The sequence below is a fragment of the Pristiophorus japonicus genome, chromosome 15, assembly GCF_044704955.1.
Source record: "Pristiophorus japonicus isolate sPriJap1 chromosome 15, sPriJap1.hap1, whole genome shotgun sequence".
In the NCBI taxonomy this organism is placed as follows: Eukaryota; Metazoa; Chordata; class Chondrichthyes; family Pristiophoridae; genus Pristiophorus; species Pristiophorus japonicus.
This window is the reverse complement of record NC_091991.1, coordinates 54,653,915-54,673,566: the sequence shown is the minus strand read 5'-3', so window position 1 is coordinate 54,673,566 and position 19,652 is coordinate 54,653,915. Positions and strand designations below refer to the sequence as shown.

Below are 19,652 nucleotides of genomic sequence, written 5' to 3'. Positions count from 1 at the left end.
AGCACAAGAAAACCAGGAAGAATAGTAGAACTCCACTGCCGGCCAACTGAGTTTGGCTAACTAAACCTGGAACCTTTATGGTTTGCATGGTACCACATCATGTAATGAGTTTAACCACTGAACCAATGGGACAGCTCTAAAGGAACTCCTGATGAATGTTGACATCACTGAAATTAATCAAAGGTGATGATCTCATGGCAGAGTAATCTTTAGTCATAAACCTGCAGCTTACCTTACTGAATGAATCGGAGTCACTGTTTGCTCCTACATAGTGCTGAATGTTTAAGTTTTGAAGGAAGATAATGCCATATGATTTATAGCTGTTGGCCAAGAACTGGGTGGGCAACAGATGATGTAAATAATGCAACATCCCTCATCAATTTAATGAAACAAGTACCCTTGCCATCTGTTTGTTTTACAACTGGAGCAAGGTCACCCTGACCTGTAGATAATGCTTCATCACATTGGTCACGCTATACTGGTTGTACACAAATGGGCTGTATGGTTGCTTCTGTATACTGCCCAGCCGCAATGAGTTTTGAAGGTGCCCAGATTGGCCATTGTAAGTAAAGTAGTAGCATTCCTGCACTCATACCAGAAGGAGTACAAGAAGTTAATTGGAGGGTGCCCTATTTTGCATAGGAATAAATGCCAGTTTAACTTACTACTTCAACACTAGGTGGTATCTGGGGTCACATTGGTTTAGGCAAAATACAAAACTCCTGATGGAAGCTACTGTTTAATTAGATTGACAAAATGTATTATTCAGCTTGTGTGATTCTTCCAGTTATTGGCCAACATCTATAACTCTTTGTTGCTTTTACCCACAAAGCTAACTTCAGCAGGGAAAGGATAGCCATAACACTACTTTTGATCACTTAAGCTTATTCTAATAGGCTATATTTTTCTCCTTTAGCAAAAGATTAGATATGACTATAAGATGGTCTTTCCCACTTTATAGCCACATCTACATTTTTGCTAAAATTAGTCAATAAAAGAACATAAGAAACAGGAGCAGGAGTAGGCCTTTTGGCCCCTCGAGCCTGCTCCACCATTTAATAAGATCATGGCTGATTTGATCATGGATTCAGCTCCACTTCCCTGCCCGCTCCCCTTAACCCTATATTCCCTTATCGCGTAAAAATCTGTCTATCTCCACCTTAAATATATTCAATGACCCAGCCTCCACAGCTCTCTGGGGCAGAGAATGCCACAGATTTACAATGCGCTAAGAGAAGAAATTCCTCCTCATCTCAGTTTTAAATGGGCGGCCCCTTATTCTGAGACTCTGCCCCCTAGTTTTAGTTTCCCCTATGAGTGGAAATATCCTCAATGCATCTTGTCAAGCCCACTTATATCTTATATGTTTTGATACGATCACCTCTCATTCTTCTGAACTCCAATGAGTATAGGTCCAACTTACTCATATGTCTTCATAAGTTAACCCCCTCATCTCCGGAATCAACCTAGAGAACCTTCTTTGAACTGCCTCCAATGCAAGTATATTTTTTCTTAACTATGGAAACCAAAACTGTATGCAGTATTCCAGGTGTGGTCTCACTAATACCCTGTATATCTGTAGCAAGACTTCCTTGCTTTTATATTCCATCCCCTTTGCAATAAAGGCCAAGATTCCATTGGCCTTCTTGTATCTGCATACTAACCTTTTGTGTTTCATGCACAAGTACCCCCAGGTCCCGCTGTACTGCAGCACTTTGCAATTTTTCTCCATTTAAAAAAGAATTTGCTTTTCTATTTTTTTCTGCCAAAGTGAATAACCTCACATTTTCCCACATTATACTCCATCTGCCAACTTTTTGCCCACTCACTTAGCTTGTCTATATCCCTTTGCAGATTTTTTGTGTCCTCCTCACAATTTGTTTTCCCACCCATCTTTGTATCATCAGCAAACTTGGCTACATTACACTCGGTCCCTTCATCCAAGTCATTAATGTAGATTGTAAATAGTTGAGGCCCCAGCACCAATCCCTGCGGCACCCCACTAGTTATTGTTCGCCAACCGGAAAATGACCCATTTATCCCGACTTTGTTTTCTGTTAGTTAACCAATCCTCTATCCATGCTAATATATTACCCCCAACCCCATGAACTTTTATCTTGTGCAGTAACTTTTTATGTGGCATCTTATCGAATGCCTTCTGGAAATCCAAATACACCAGATCCACTGGTTCCCCTTTATCCACCCTGCTCATTAGATCCTCAAAGAATTCCAGCAAATTTGTCAAACATGATTTCCCTTTAATAAAACCATGCTGACTCTGCTTGATTGAACTATGCTTTTCCAAATGTCCTGTTATTGCTTCCTTAATAATGGACTCCAGCATTTTCCCAACTACAGATGTTAGGCTAACTGGTCTATAGTTTCCTGCTTTCTGTCTGCCTCCTTTTTTAAACAGGGACGTTACATTTGCTGTTTTCCAATCTGCTGGGACTTTCCCAGAATCCAAGGAATTTTGGTAAATTACAACCAATGCATCCAATATCTCTGCAGCCACTTCTTTTAAGACCCTAGGATGCAAGCCATCAGGTCCAGGAAGAATATCAATAGAGAATATTATAGCCCACAGTGGGGAATTTGATTTACTTGTTTGAAATAATCTATCCAGAATAACTATGCTTTGGATTTAGTCATGGGAGAAATTGGTTCCTTCATCATGTCATTGAAATTATACTCTTTCCCGCTCCCCTCCCCCCGCCCCATCCAAGCTGTTTGATTACCATTTATAAGTTGGAATAAACTCGTTCAGAAAGAATTCCCACATCTTCCTGAACATGAGGAGTGCTATAGAATTACTAGTTACTGCACTTTCCTCCTCCCCCCTCGCACCAACAGCTGTTCTGCTCTGTGTCCAAAGGGGCTGAACTGCTCAGCAGAATTCAATTTTGCGACTATTGCAACGGTCCTGCTGTACTAAAGTAATAATTTGCTCTATATCTTTCTAATCTCTAAAACCTAATGCAGCATCTGAAAGATAATCTCATCACAGTCCTTATTTTCCAGGAAAAATAACTGGGTTTTAGAGTATTATGGAAGATTTAGTATTTTGATCGATGTGCTTGTTTCACCATTTGTTTTTGCCCTAGATATTTCTGTGTAGTTCTGTTTTAGGTACAGCTATTAACAGAACCTAATTGTAGAAATGGTGCTTATGGTGAATTTGCCTCATGCAGCACCTATTTTAAATAGAATCTGGAATTACAGTACAAAATTAGTAGGCCATTTCCATTGAAATGATGGAGCAGATTTTCACTAACCTCAGATGATGAATAGTGGCAGGTGCAAGGGTTTCAAATAACTAGCTGCACTTGAGTCATATGTAGCAATGGCAACTGTGTTGACTGTAGTTATTTGCTGTACACATTTTGTAGACTCTGTGATCTTTGAAGTAAAACAAAATTAAATCCACTGAAGCTTTGAAAACCAGATTGCTGCCGCCTGAGAATAGTTGGCCGCTGTATTGGAGATTACATACTTGTTTGGAATTCAGTAGAGTTCTGTTTAAGTATTTCAGCTGAAACTGAAGGGAGAGGAAAATCTGTTAGTCATTGTAGACAATCGTTGATTTTATTAAATTTATTTTTTTCAGTGATGTGCCTTTGTGGTTTATTTACAGCAGGAGTTCTCAGTTACACTTTGGAAGGCTTACACTATTGTTAAAAAGCCCCCAGGGGAGTCACCATCAGACAGTCTGAGAGAATCAGGCAGGGGTGCATCACAGTTGTATATTACAACAGTCCATCGGTGTAAGGTTTCTTACAATTAGTGTAAGTGCAATGATGTAATAATGTGTGTGGGAGATTGCAAAAACAAAGAAGCAATTCATGATGCATCCTGGCAGCTGAGGCTATGTAATAAAATGTGCAAGCAAATGGAAATTCTGAGGTCAACCCAGATTTTCTGGTAAACTTAGGCATAGAAAAAATACTGTGACTTCAGAGCAGTACAATAGTATGGTGTGCATTATTTTGAGCTTCACTGCTGGGTATCTGGTCGAGGACGCTAATGTTGGTGCGTCTGTCCTTCCAGGGAATTTGTAGGATCTTGCGGAGACATCATTGGTGGTATTTCTGCTGCGACTTGAGGTGTCTACTGTACATGGTCCATGTCGCTGAGCCATACAGGAGGGTGGGTATTACTACAGCCCTGTAGACCATGAGCTTGGTGATAGATTTAAGAGCCTGGAAGCAAGTCTTCCTCGATTCCGAGGGACTGCCTATGCTGATGATGATTATTTTGCGATTTGTTCTTATTGAAGAATAGAAATAAATCAATTTTGTTGATAAGTAGTCATTCTTAAAGTCTTAATGCTCAAAGCATTTTATTTCATCCTCAATGTAAGTCTTGAAAAAAAACCTTTTTCTCCATCGAGAGCTCAGATAGATGATCTTGTCCTAGCTTATGCAACTAGCCACATGGGAGCAGCCAGAGGAGGTTCTCCAAGTGTTTCTCTTTTTCTGTGAGCACCTGCTTCTAATAATGAGTTCTGAACAATGGTTTAAAATTAAAAATTGGCATTGCAGTGCACTGACCATCTCACAGTGTGAAACACTACAAACACCAACGCAACTGAGAGAAAAATTGCCTGATCTCAGTATTTCTTCGGCACTTTTGTACTAGTGATTGGTATCCATAAACTAACTCCTTGCCTTTAAGAAATTCAGCTTCTTTATCCTAGCAGCAGAATTGTAGGCCCAGTTTTTCATTTGATCTATACTACTGCTACTGGAATAATTGAGTCGGTCATAAGAAATAGGAGCAGGAGTAGGCCATAAGGCCCCTCCAGCCTGCTCCACCATTCCATAAGATTATGGCTGATCTTTGACCTCAGCTCCGCTTTCCTGCCCAATCTCCATGTCTCTTGATTCCCTAGAGTCCAAAAATCTTGTATCTTGAATATACTCAACAACTGAGCCACCTACAGCCCTCTGGGGTAGAGAATTCGAAAGATTTGCAACCCTCTGAGTGAAGAAAGTCTTAATTGGCCGATCCCCTTATCCTGAGACTATGCCCCCTAGTTCTAGATTCTCCAACCAGGGGAAACAGCCTTTCAGCATCTACCCTGTGAAACCCCCTCAGAATCTTACAGATTTCAATGAGATCACCTCTTATTCTTCTAAATTCCAGAGAGTATGGCCCATTCTACTCAATCTCTCCTCATCAGGTAGGCTGACCATACATCCCCGTTTTCTGGGGCAGTCTCCGGATTAGGTACTGTGTCCCTGGGCAAACAATGTCCCTGGAAGAGTTCCTGGTTCAGAAAACTCGTACCATATAGAGGCTTTATTTTTTTTAAACGAGAATGTAGAGAAACCCCGGGAGGGGTGGGGAGGCAACAATGGTGCCCCCTCCTTCCCACAAGAATAGGCCCCATCGATAGTTTGGACTGCAATGCATTCTGGGGGATTGAGTCACCTGACCTGTATTTCGGCCTATAGTGACTAGCTGGAGAGTGAAACCTTTAAAATGCACGGGAGAGCTGGTGGGTGAGTGGGATTTACTTTACCTCAGATCAGTATGGTGATTCATTTTTCGTTTTATTGAATATAGCGAGCTTTCACTTCTCCCATTGGGAGGAGGTTTCTGAACCCCTCTGAGACAGGGTTATTTCACACCTGCAATGGAAAATCTCAGTCTGTTTGGAACAGATTTAAAATTGAGAAATTAAAAGTTTGCATTTTCGGGGCAGGTATAGATGTTATAACATTATTATCATAACACACTCAAAATTCGAGATTTGTTGTAAAGTGAAAATGGTGTTGCCTCTACATGTATTCCACTAGCAGAGTACTTTGCTGTGCTCCCACCCTGTGTGTCCCCGGATTCGATTTAGAAAGGAATCAATCTAGTGAACCTTCGTTGTCCCCCCCCCGCCCCCCCCCCCTAAGGCAAGTATATCCTTCCTTAGGTACGGAGACCAAAACTGTACACAATACTCTAGGTGTGGTCTCACCAAAGCCCTGCACAATTGCAGCAAGGCTTCCTTGTACTCCAACCCTCTTACAATAAGGCCAATATACCATTTATCTTCCTAATTGCTTGATGTACCTGCTTGAGCAATAAGGCAATAAAGGGTTATGGGGAGTAGGCAGGGAAGTGGAGCTGAGTCCATGATCAGATCAGCCATGATCTTATTAAATGGCAGAGCAGGCTCGAGGGGCCAAATGGCCTACTCCTGCTCCTATTTCTTATATTCTTATGTAATTATCTGTGTCTTGTGTACAATCCCTCTGAACACCAACATTTAATAGTTTTTCACCGTTTCACAAATATTCTGTTTTTCTATTCTTCCTACCAAAGTGAATAACCTCACATTTCCCAACATTACATTCCATCTGCCATGTTTTTGCCCAGTCACTTAACCTGTCTATAACCCTTTGCAGACTCTTTGTGTCCTCCTCATAGCTTACTTTCCCACCTAGCTTTGTATCATCAACAAAATTGGATACGTTGCACTTGGTCCTTTCATCCAAGTCATTAATATAGATTGTAAATAGCTGGGAGCCCAGCACTTATCCTTGTGGCACCCCACTAGTTACAGCCTGCCAACTGGAAATGGCCCATTTATGCCTGTTTTCTGCCTTTTAACCAATCCTGTATCCATGCTAATCTCTTACCCCCAACTCCATGAGCTCTTATTTGTGGCAACGGTGGGAGCTTGTTCACAGATTCAATCTACTGGAATCTGGCCCATGTAAAAATAGTTTTGTAGCCTAAAGCGTTTAAAAGGCTTTGCCAAAATCTAGGTAAGATAAAGATTATTTTGTGATTAGAGTGCATTAGCATGCAGCACAACAGCACCCAAGGATGTAGCTGGCATTTCCCACCCTGTTGAGTTTAACCTTATCCCAGCTGCAGTGATGTATGTGGCAGAGACAAGGCATCTCCTTGGGGTGAGGGGATGAAGATTAGAGGAGGAAAGCTGAAACAAATACCTGAATTTACAACAACAATATCATGTTGAAACGGCTCAAAGCATTGCACGCCACAAATTACATTGGATTTAAGTAGCTAAAAGGCTGCTCACATATGTCTCCTGATGATTGGGCTAAAAGAAAAAGGCATTGTTGGCCTTCAGCAAGCCATCTATTGCTCCTGTTGGATGTGAGGTGAAGCACAAAAAGGAGAAGATGAAAAAATGTGCATAGCCTGATAAAAGTTATGATGAGGTATTTAAATTAAGGATGTCACATATATTAGTGAGTATGCAAAAATCTTGACTCATAGGCAACTGAGTACATGAAGGCATTTCACCTGAGTGGGTGTTTGTCTTGAAATCCGAGCAAGATATCCACAGGCAAGCCATCGCAAGGAAGCAAAAGGTATTTGTCAAACATGGGGAAAGGCCTAAATATAATGTTATTTTAAAAATACACTGTAAATCCATTTCCACAAAATCCATTTGCATATCATAAAGTTGCACAGCAATAACAGCTTTTTAATTTAAAACATTTGTCTAGACTCATTGCATAGAAAGTACTAACATAGAAAGAGATTTGTCAGTTTTGGAAGCATTAGCCGGCAACAGTAATCATTGATTCTGCTCCTATTATAAATTTTTTGGTCATTTTAATAATTTTTTTGAAGATCTGCCGGGTATACCAGTATTAGAACAGATTCTATGTGCTCAATTTTCTCCAATGCCACTTTTTGGCATATTTCAAGAGTTATGCCTGTTTTTTTTGGCCCCGACTACTCCAAAAAAAAACTTGAAAGTTTCCCCGTTCTAATTTTTCAATTTGGCGTCGCGCAGCCTGTTCTTTAGCTTCAGGGGGTGGAGCCTAATGTCTGTGCCAATAAAATGACGCCCCCCCCCCTTCTGCGCATGCGCGGGGGGAAAAAAAGAAGTTTTTTACGTGACTGCTATGGGCGTGCATGCCCAGTACAAGTCCCGGTCTGCATTCGGCCATTTTTAAAGAGCCAGTTGTGGGTGAGAACTTTCATTCTTGAGTCGTGTGTGAGAACTTAAAATCGGAGCTACAATATGCACCACGGTTCAAGGACCAAGAATTTCTCACAGGACGAAGTGGAAGCCCTGGTTACTGTAATTGAGGCCAGATGGCACGAGCTGGACACCAGCAGAGGTCAAATAAAAGTTTCACCAAAAGAAACAAAGAAACACTGGAACCAACTTTCACAAGATTACTCTGCATTGGTGACCAACCCGAGGTCTGGAGGCCAGTGCAAAAAGAAGTAGCAGGACCTTGGTCAAGCAGTTAGTGTAAGTAATATTTTCATTTACTCACTGGAATTGCAATTGTAAATGTGACCATCTGTATGTCTCACCCAGCAGAAAGACACCCTCTCTAAAAAGTTATATTTTCATCTTTGCAGAGTAAGGTGGCACTCAACAAAAAAGAGAGAACTCGGAACAGGAGGAGGCCCAGCAAATCTGCACCCACTGACACCCTTGGAAGAGAGGGTTGCTGTTTTGATGGGTCCTGCCTGGAGAAAAGCAACCAACACCGCACAAGCTGGGCCCACACTCAAGGGAGAGGGTAAGTCCTGCAAATTCCGCAGTCTGGCTTTGCTAAAAGTTTAGTATTGTGCGGGCTAGCCATGCTTCAGTTCATGGGGATGTCTCCGTCAGCTACGCTTCGGTTGATTCAGTGTGCTATCATTCATCGTGGTCCTTCAAATGAGCCTGCTGCCTGCGCTGTGTGAGCCTACTCATGCCACCCTGCCCTCTCTGCTGCTAACCACTTGTCTGTTCTGTTATATTTTGCAGAACTTGAGGCCAACCCTAATGAGGCTGAATCCACTGCAGAAAAAGATTCAGACGCGGTCGAGTCTGAAGAGGACAACATCTTCCAATCCGACCTTCCAGACCAAAAGGTTGGGGGTGAGGGGGAGGATGAAGCTCCCACACTTATACTCACTCTGGAGGAGGTGCTGGTGCCACCCATTGAGGTGCCAGCCCCTTTCCTGAGTGGTATGAGTGTTGAGACAGTTCATGGTTTCACACAGTCCGAGGCTGCAGGTCTCAGTGGGATGCAGCGAGCCACACCCAGGGTGGGAAGGGGAAGGAGAGCTCGACAGCGCTCTCCTGAGGTGCAGAATGTAACAGATGTGGTCCAGATGATGGCAATGAGTGCAGGGAGCATTGAACTTACACGATCACTCCTGGACACCATCAGTGGGGTGGTGATGAGGTATCGGGATTGTCAAGAGAAGTAACAACACTCTAGCGAGAAATGGGAACATTGGGCATAAAAACATAGAAAATAGGTGCAGGAGTAGGACATTCGGCCCTTCGAGCCTGCACCACCATTCAATAAGATCATGGCTGATCATTCCCTCAGTACGTCTTTCCTGCTTTCTCTCCATACCCCTTGATCCGATTAGCCGCAAGGGCCATATCTAACTCCATCTTGAATATATCCAATGAACTGGCATCAACAACTCACTGCGGTAGGGAATTCCACAGGTTAACAACTCTCTCAGTGAAGAAGTTTCTCCTCATCTCAGTCCTAAATGGCCTACCCCTTATCCTAAGACTGTATCCCCTGGTTCTGGACGCCCCCATTATCGGGAACATTCTTCCCACATCTAACCTGTCCAGTCCCATCAGAATCTTGTAAGTTTCTATGAGATCCCCTCTCATCCTTCTAAACTCCAGTGTATAAAGGCCCAATTGACCCAGCCCCTCCTCATATGTCAGTCCCGCCATCCCGGGAATCAGTCTGGTGAATCTTCACTGCACTCCCTCAATAGCAAGAACGTCCTTCCTCAGATTAGGAGACCATAACTGAACACAATATTCCAGGTGAGGCCTCAGAAAGACCCTGTACAACTGCAGTAAGACCTCCCTGCTCCTATACTCAAATCCAATTTGCCTTCTTCACCGCCTACTGTACCTGCATGCCAACTTTCAATGACTGATGAACCATGACACCCAGGTCTCATTGCACCTCCCCCTTTCCTAATCTGCCGCCATTCAGATAATATTCTGCCTTCGTGTTTTTGCCCCTAAAGTGGATAACCTCACATTTATCCACATTATACTGCATCTGCCATGCATTTGCCCACTCACCTAACCTGTCCAAGTCACCCTGCAGCCTTTTAGCGTCCTCCTCACAGCTCACACCACCACCCAACTTAGTATCGTCTGCAAACTTGGAGATATTACACTCAATTCCTTCATCTAAATCATTAATGTATATTGTAAAGAACTGGGGTCCCAGCACTGAGCCCTGCGGTACTCCACTAGTCACTGCCTGCTATTCTGAAAAGGACCCGTTTATCCCGACTCTCTGCTTCCTGTCTGCCAACCACTTCTCTATCCACGTCAGTACATTACCCCCAATACCATGTGCTTTGATTTTGCACACCAATCTCTTGTGTGGGACCTTGTCAGAAGCCTTTTGAAAGTCCAAATACACCACATCCACTGGTTCTCCCTTGTCCACTCTACTAGTTACATCCTCAAAAAATTCCAGAAGATTTGTCAAGCTTGATTTCCCTTACATAAATCCATGCCGATTTGGACCAATCCTGTCACTGCTTTTCAAATGCGCTGCTATTTCATCTTTAATAATTGATTCCAACATTTTCCCCACTACTGATGTCAGGCTAACCGGTCTATAATTACCCGTTTTCTCTCCCTCCTTTTTTAAACAGTGGTGTTACATTAGCTACCCTCCAGTCCATAGGAACTGATCCACAGTCAACAGACTGTTGGAAAATGATCACCAATGCATCCACTATTTCTATGGCCACTTCCTTAAGTACTCTGGGATGCAGACTATTAGGCCCCGGGGATTTATCGGGCTTCAATCCCATCAATTTCCCGAACACAATTTCCCGTTTTATAAGGATATCCTTCAGTTGCTCCTTCTCACTAGACCGTCGGTTCCCTAGTATTCTGGAAGGTTATTTGTGTCTTCTTTCGTGAAAACAGAATCAAAGTATTTGTTTAACTAGTCCGCCATTTCTTTGTTCCCATTATAAATTCACCTGAATCTGACTGCAAGGGACCTACGTTTGTTTTCACTAATCTTTTTCTCTTCGCATATCTATTGAAGCTTTTGCAGTCAGTTTTTATGTTCCCAGCAAGTTTCTTCTCATACTTTATTTTCCCCCTCCTTTGTCCTCCTCTGCTGTGTTACAAAATTCTCCCAGTCCTCAGGTTTGCTGCTTTTTTTGCCCAATTTATATGCCTCTTCCTTGGATTTAACACTATCCTTAATTTGCCTTGTTAGCCATGGTTGAGCCACCTTCCCCATTTTATTTTTACTCCAGACAGGGATGTACAATTATTGAAGTTTATCCATGTGATCTTTAAATGTTTGCCATTGCCTATCCACCGTCAACCTTTTAAGTATCACTCGCCAGTCTATTCTAGCCAAGTCACATCTCATACCATCGAAGTTACCTTTACCCAAGTTCAGGACCCTAGTCTCTGAATTAACTGTGTCACTCTCCATCTTAATAAAGAATTCTACAATATTATGGTCACTCTTCCCCAAGGGGCCTCGCACAAGATTGTTAATTAGTCCTTTCTCATTACACATCACCCAGTCTAGGATGACCAACCCTCTAGTTGGTTCCTCGACATATTGGTCGAGAAAACCATCCCTAATACACTCCAGGAAATCCTCCTCCACCGCATTGCTACCAGTTTGGTTAGCCCAGTCAATATGTAGATTAAAGTCGCCCATGATAACTGCTGTACCTTTATTGCACATATGCCTGATTTCTTGTTTGATGCTGTCCCCATCCTTATTACTACTATTTGGTGGTCTGTACACAACTCCCACTAGCGTTTTCTGCCCTTTGGTATTCCGTAGCCCCACCCATACAGATTCCACATCATCCAAGTTAATGTCCTTCCTTACTATTGCATTAATTTCCTCTTTAACCAGCAACGCCACCCCACCTCCTTTTCCTTTCTGTCTATCCTTCCTAAATGTTGAATATCCCTGAATGTTGAGTTCCCAGCCTTGGTCACCCTGGAGCCATGTCTCCGTGATGCCAATTACATCATATCCGTTAACTGCTATCTGCGCAGTTAATTCGTCCACCTTATTCCGAATACTCATTGCATTGAGGCACAGAGCCTTCAGGCTTGTCTTTTTAACACACTTTACCCCTTTAGGATTTTGCTGTAATGTGGCCCTTTTTGTTTTTTGCCTTGGGTTTCTCTGCCCTCCACTTTTACTTTTCTTCTTTCTATCTTTTGCTTCTGCCCCCTTTCTACTTCCCTCTGTCTCTCTGCATAGGTTCCCATCCCCCTGCCATATTAGTTTAACCCCTCCCCAACAGCACTATCAAACACTCCCCCCTAGGACATTGGTTCCAGTCCTGCCCAGGTGCAGACCGTCCAGTTTGTACTGGTCCCACCTCCCCCAGAACCGGTTCCAATGTCCCAAGAATTTGAATCCCTCCCTTCTGCACCACTCCTCAAGCCACGTATTCATCTGAGCTATCCTGCGATTCCTACTCTGACTAGCACGTGGCACTGGTAGCAATCCTGAGATTACTACTTTTGAGGTCCTACTTTTTAATTTAGCTCCTAGCTCCCTAAATTCGTCTTGTAAGACCTCATCCCGTTTTTTTACCTATATCGTTGGTACCTATATGCACCACGACAACTGGCTGTTTACCCTCCCCCTTCAAAATGTCCTGCAGCCACTCTGAGATATCCTTGACCCTTGCACCAGGGAGGCAACATACCATCCTGGAGTCTCGGTTGCGGCCGCAGAAACATCTATCTATTTCCCTTACAATAGAATCCCCTATCACTGTAGCTCTCCCACTCTTTTTCCTACCCTCCTGCGCAGCAGAGCCACCCACGGTGCCATGGACTTGGCTGCTGCTGCCCTCCCCTGATGAGTCATCCCCCTCAACAGTACCCAAAGCGGTGTATCTGTTTTGCAGGGGGATGACCGCAGGGGACCCCTTCACTACCCCTGCACTACCTTCCTGTTGGTCACCCATCCCCTATCTGGCTATGTAACCTTTAATTGCGGTAAGACCAACTCACTAAACGTGCTATTCACGTCATTCTCAGCATCGTGGATGCTCCAGAGTGAATCCACCCGCAACTCCAGTGCCGCAATGCGGACTGTCAGGAGCTGCAGCCAGATACACTTCCCGCATATGTAGTCATCAGGGACACTGGAAGCGTCCCTGACTTTCCACGTAGTACAGGAGGAGCATAGCACGTGTCTGAGCTCTCCTGCCATAACTTAACCCCTAGATTAACTTAATTTGGCAACAATAATGCTAAAGGTTACTTACTGATAAAGAAAAGAAAAAGAAAAAACTACTCACCAATCACCAGCCAAACACTTACCCCCTTGGCTGTGACGTCACCTTTCGATTTCTTTCTACATTTTTGCCTTCTCTCCCTGCTGCAGCTGCACCAGCTGGCCTTTATAGGCCGCTCCGACATCCCCGAACCTCTTGCTGTGACGTCACACTTAGTTTTCTTTTCCTCCCAGGTCAGGGAGTCAGCACTGGTGGGGAAAACAAGACAAAGCAGCACGTCCCACTCCCACTTGCCCGAACTCTCCCACTTACCAAACTCTTACCTTTGCACTCTGACCTGCTGCTGCACTCCAAGCAAGTCTGCACCAAGCCCCCTCTTTTTAAACTGTTCCTGGCTGACTCACTGGCCTGTTTAGGGAACCAGTTTTTACTAGCTGCCCAATTAACTAAGCTAGCTTGCTTGTTTGTCTCTGCTTAAACCTACAAGAATCTTATCTGTTTAATATTGCAGTTTTACTTAAACTTGTAATCTTATTTTACCTTTAGTAGCTATTAGAGATTGTCACTAGTAATTTACACCAACCTTGAAATGGTTTAAAAGGGATTAAAAGGCACATTAGGGATGGAACGTTGCAGGTAGTTGAGACGCTGTTGATGCACATGAGGCAGGGAATGTCTGAGGTAGCTGCTGCAATAAGGGCACACACCTGACCCCGCGGCAATTGACGGAATCAACTGTCATTCCCACTTCAGTCCCCAGACCAACCTCTGAGGAGGCCCAAGCCGGGCCTTCCACATTACCATCTGCCCCCCCCCCCCCACCTCCCCAAATCAAGAAGTGCGCATTATCTGAGATGCTTGAAAGAATAAGCCAAGTACCAACCCGAGAAACGCTGCACCACCGCCTGCGGGCAGGGGTGGAGTCACCAAGACCAAGCGCAGCAGGCGGTCTTAGACTAAGGTGAAGGAGAGATGGGCGCAGCCTTTAATTGCTGCTGTTGTTGTTTCTGTTGTAACTGTTCTCAAATTAAAAGTTTTTTGTAAGCGTTGTAAATTTACAAGTTTAAAAGTCTGTAAGTGATCTTAACTGAATACTTTAAAGTTTGATAAAAAGAATATTTTTATTTAAGTTAAGTACAAACAAGTGTTACACTTTTGAATAAAATATATATTTTAAATTATAACTGAATCATTTCCATTATTTGTTCCATAAACACAACACAACATTACGGAACAGGTCCAAACAGTAAACATGGTCCATGTGGAATAGATGCTGTTGCTGAGCCTTCTGGCAGCAAAGTGTTCACAGATGAGCTGCTGGTGCACGGCTTGAGCAATCGTTAAAGGGGCACGATGGCCAGCCCTCCTCTGTCGTCGTGCTCCGGGTTCAGATTGTTGCATGGCTTCCTCCACCTCCTCGTCATCTGCATCTTCCTCCTCACCATTAGCCACTCTCACCTTAGGTGGGTTTTTTACTACCAGCTGCTGCTGTCTCATGATGGCTAAGTTGTGCAGCATGCAGCAGACAACAGTGAACTGACCGACCATCTCAGGAGAGTATTGCAAGTAGCCTCCAGAATGGTCCCAGCATCAGAAACGTTGTTCAAGATGCCAATGGTCCTCTCTATTATGCTGCACGTCGCAATGTGCACCATGTTGTATTCCCGGTCAGCTTCCATCTGGGTTATGCATAGGGGCATCATGAGCCAGGTAGCGAGGCCATACCCTTGTCCCCCAGTAGCCAGCTCTGCCTTCTGGCTGCTGCTGAATCATGGGAGATATAGCGCTCTTGCGTAGGATGAATGCATCATGGGTGCTCCCAGGGCATCTCGCATCAACTGACATGATGCGATGCATGTCATCACACACGAGCTGCACATTCACGGAGTGGAAGCCTTTTCTGTTCCTGTACATCTCGGAATCCTCCAAAGGTGCTCACAAGGCAATGTGGGTACAATCAATGCAGCCCTGTACCTTTGGGAAGCCAGCAATCCTGGAGAAATCCACAGCCCTGTCACGCATTGCCTGGGTGCTCATGGGAAACTTTTATGTACTCATTCCTCCGGGCATATAGTACAGCAGTCAACTACTGAATGCAGATGTGTGTTGCATGTTGAGAAATGGAGCAGACATCCCCAGTTGTGGCTTGGAATGATCCAGATGCACAAAATGAAAGTGCAGCTGTAACCTTTACTTCAACTGACAAAGCAGTCCTGACCCTTCTAGGGTGCAGGACTACTTTTCCTAACTCACAGATCTCAGTTACAACTTATTTGAGGAAATGCAGCCTTCTCGCACAGTCTGCATCACTCAGGTGCAGGTATGAACACCTGTCTCGATATACCCGATGTGGGTAAGGCCTCCTGCCCATCATCCTATGTGCTCTGAGGTTCCTCAAGTGATGATGCCTAATCAATCTTCTCCTCCACAGCACCATCATGCAGAAGGTTTGCACGAGATATGGCATTATCAGTATTGCCCCCAAAATTTAATTGTAGCTTTGTAAGAAGCTCAAAACAGCAGGACAAAGCACTCACACCTTCTTTCCGCTCTCTCTCCCCTCAAGGTCGGCGCCCTAGTGTGGATCACACCCTGGTCTGTGCATGCACAATAGGCTTGCTTAGAACAGGAAGCTAGGCATTCAATGAAGACATTTGGGGCAATGAAGTCTAATGCAATTCTTTAATTTTTTATGTTTTTCAAAGTAGCACCCCACCACCGAATGTCTCCTCACCGGGCTCGAGGGTCGGAGGGTTGGCCGGCAGAATTGCTCCCGGACCACACGGGCTCGGCTTCCGCCCCCGGGCTTCTTTTGAAGCTACTGTATAGCCTAGGGTTTTCATCCCTTATGTAAGTGGATGACAGTTCAGTTCGGCTTCTACCCTACACCACCCCCCCCCCGAGCTTCTTTTGAAGCCGAGCCCCTGTGTCCGGGCAAGGGAGAAATTCTGCCGGCCGACATGCCGATGTTCGATGGTGGCGTGATACTTTGAAAAAAAATCAAAAATTAAAGAATTGCATTAGACGTCCATTTTCTCCCTTTTGACTTTGAAACAATTAAGCTTCATGATGCATATTCTTGGCCGCCTTGACTCTCCAAAACTTCGCTTAAAAACAATGGCATCTTTCTGCGCCGAGTTTTTAATGTGCGCTGGTTTTTCTTAAGTGCCCAGAAGGATTTTTGGGAGTGGTCACATACGCCGTCCTAGGAAAAATGTAAGTTGGCCAAACTTGCTTAAATGTGAAAAACTGGCAGACATCAGGTTATGCCCCCTATGATGCAAAAAAATCCTAACCTAAAAAAATCGGACCTAACTGAATTACGCTGGCGCAGAAACTTTGGGGAAACTTGGAGATTTTAATTTGCTCCCCAAAAAGCGGCGCAGGGCAAAAAAACGGCACAGATAATTGGGGAAAATTGAGCCCATAGAATCTTACAGCACAAGAGGAGGCTATTCGGCTGGTCACGTCTGTGCCGGCCCTTTGGAAGAGCTGTCCAATTTAGTCCCACACACCAGCTTTAGCCCCATAAACCTGCCAATTAATCCTCTTCAGGTACATGCCCAATTGCCCTTTAAAAGTTCCCATGGAATCTGATTCCAGCACCCTTTCAGCTAGTGCATTCCAGATCTTAAGAACTGAAGAAATGTCTCCTCAATTTCCCCCTAGTTCTTTTGTCAATGTTTTTAAATCTGTGACCTCTGGCTACTGGCCCACTTGCCAGAGGAAAACAGTTTCTCTTTACTTGCTCTACCAAAACTCCTCATCATTTTGAATACCTCTATCTGAACTCCCCTTCTCAGCTCTAAGAAAAACAATTCCAGCTTCTCCAATTTCTCCACATAACTGAAGTCCCTCATCGCTGGTATCATCTTCGCAAACCTCTAGCCGGCTCCAGAGCCTTGACATCCTTCCTAATGAGTGGTGCCCAGAATTGCACACAATACATAAGTTAAGGTCTAATTTGATTTGTAAAGGTTTAGCAGGACTTTCTTGCTTTTGCATCCAATCCCCCTATTTACAAAGCCAGCGCAGACAGCGGAAGGAGCATGCGTCAACCCAGGCTCCCCACCCCGTCCCCGCCCACGCAACCTTTCCTTCAACTGCTGTCTGCCCCACCTGTGACAGAGACTGTAGGACTTGTATTGGACTCTTCAGTCACCTGAGAACTCATTTTTAGAGTGGAAGCAAGTCTTCCTCGACTCCGAGGGACTGCCTATGATTACAAAGCCAAGTATGCCATTCGCTTTCTGAACCGTCTTCTCAACTTGCCCTGCCACCTTCAAAGATTTGTGAATATGCACCCCAACCCTCACAGTTCCTCTGCCCTTGCAACCCCCTAAAATAATACAATTTAGATTATACTGCCTCTCATCAGTTCCCCTATTTCACCAGTCTGTCTATGACCTGAAGTCTGCTACTATCCTACTCACTACTTACTACATTGCCAAAGTTTGTTTTGTCCGCAACCTTATTGTATAACCTATATGCAAGTATTATTTGCTATAATTTACATAGGTGTTGATTCTTGTCCATGTTTTCTCGATTATTATTTCTTCCCCCACCCTCACCTTCTCCCAACACTGTTTTTCCAATGCTATTCCCCTTTTGGTCCACAGCCAAGTTTACAGTCAAGATAATATGGAACTGGTATGCTTTGGAATCTGCTTATAACGCTCTCAACCAGCTGTTAGAAAACAATATAAGCAAAAATTTGTTACGTCATTTGGCCCATATTCAGATTCTGCACTGACTTACTTTTATCTCGTTAGCATAGGAAATATAAAAGGGAATCCTCCCCTTCACTCTCCCCATCGCCAATTCCGGGTTTCTCTCTGCCAAAGACTTCTTCCTGATGACCCAGTTGAAATCAGGAATTCATTGTGGGACAAATCATAGATATTAATGTATTCTCCTGTTCTCTGATGTAACACCAACGCTCTGTGCCCTAAAAACTATTGCAGATGTGTTTATATTTTTTGGTGACTTGCCATGGTGCTCACCGTGGGCAGTGAAAATGCTCATGGATACCTTTTTACATCAAAAATCAAGATCAGAGCACAGTATCCTTCCCCCAGTCCGTATACTTTTCACCATTCTAATCCTGAAACTCGGCTTATTTGAGCTTTCTTCTCATCTCTCCTCCTGCCCTCTCCAAATGCATCTCATCCACGAGATCAACCTGTTCGGATCTACTCCACAGGGATTTATACAACTCTTAATCACTCAACTCCTTTTCCTAGCCCCCGTGCTAATTAATATCAGCAGTTCTTTCCTTTTTTCAGGCACTGTCTCTTTAAAAAAACACTACCATCTCTCCCCCCACCCCCCCCCCCCACTACTCCCCACTCCTCTTAATTTACTGTCCCATCTCCAACTTCCCTTCTTTAAAATGTTGTGACTTCCAACTCCATGACCCTCTCTCCTAAAGCCCTTGTTAGATCATGTCCAGTTTCCAAGCCTCTTAGCATCAAAGCAACCCTTGTAGAAGCCATGAATCACATCCTCTGTGGCTGTGATCATGGTGCATTAGAAAGAACGAATGAACCAACTTGAATTTATATAGTACCTGTAATGTCCTACTAGGGAAGCAAACAATGTTTTTCTGTAGTTAAGAACGAACATACTTTATATATCGCCTTTCATAGTCTCAATATGTCCCAGAGCATTTTATAGTCAAATTACTTTTGAACTTTAGTCACTGCTGTTACATAGACTAATTTGCACACAGCAAGGTCCCACAAACGGCAATGAGCTGCACGACCAATTAATGGGTTAGTTGAGAGATGAATATTGACCAGGACACTGAGCGAACTCCGTACTCTTCTTTTGAAAAATTATATTCTTTTACGTCCCCTTGAACTGGTACACAGGACCCCAGTTCACCATCTCATCTGAAAGACATTCCCTGTACAATGCAGCACTCCTTCAGTGCCATGAAGTTTCAGGCTAGATTGCAAGCAGAGTAAATAGAGTTCTATGCTGGAGATCCTTTTCTCGCTAGATAAGGTTAATAAGAGTGTAAAAGTACGAACACTGAACTGTGCACTAATCAATGCATTTCATTTGTTTCTCTTGTACAGTTCATGGGTCAAGCAAATTTGCACATATTTGAAGACTGGTGTGGTGGCTCTGTTGATCAGCTCAGGAAAAATATTCACTTCCCTCTCTTTCCACATGTGAGTATCTATTGTAGTTAAGCTGGTATGAAGAAGTTGGGATCAGTCATTATATTGCAGTCATTTAGAATTGTTGGAATCTTTTCAAGTTATTCATTGCTTGCTGCAATTTATTTTCTGACACTACATTGATACGAGTAATTCAGAAGTGGTTGACCCAGATTTTACTGCCAGCGCCACATCATTCTTCAGTCAGGCAAAGCAGAGCTCTGTGCATTTGGTTAAGTTTTAATGTTAGTGAAG

General features: G+C 43.8%; 1 protein-coding gene across 4 annotated transcripts in view; it reads left to right on the top strand.

Moving 5' to 3' along the window:
- Positions 1 to 19,652, top strand: part of b4galnt3b (beta-1,4-N-acetyl-galactosaminyl transferase 3b) — a 248,536-nt gene that overhangs the window by 111,601 nt on the left and 117,283 nt on the right. For all 4 annotated transcript variants that reach the window (XM_070900447.1, XM_070900445.1, XM_070900446.1 and 1 more), the window contains one exon: positions 19,314 to 19,409. In XM_070900447.1, coding sequence (XP_070756548.1) covers positions 19,314 to 19,409 — 96 coding nt within the window. The remainder of the gene's footprint in view (positions 1 to 19,313; positions 19,410 to 19,652) is intronic.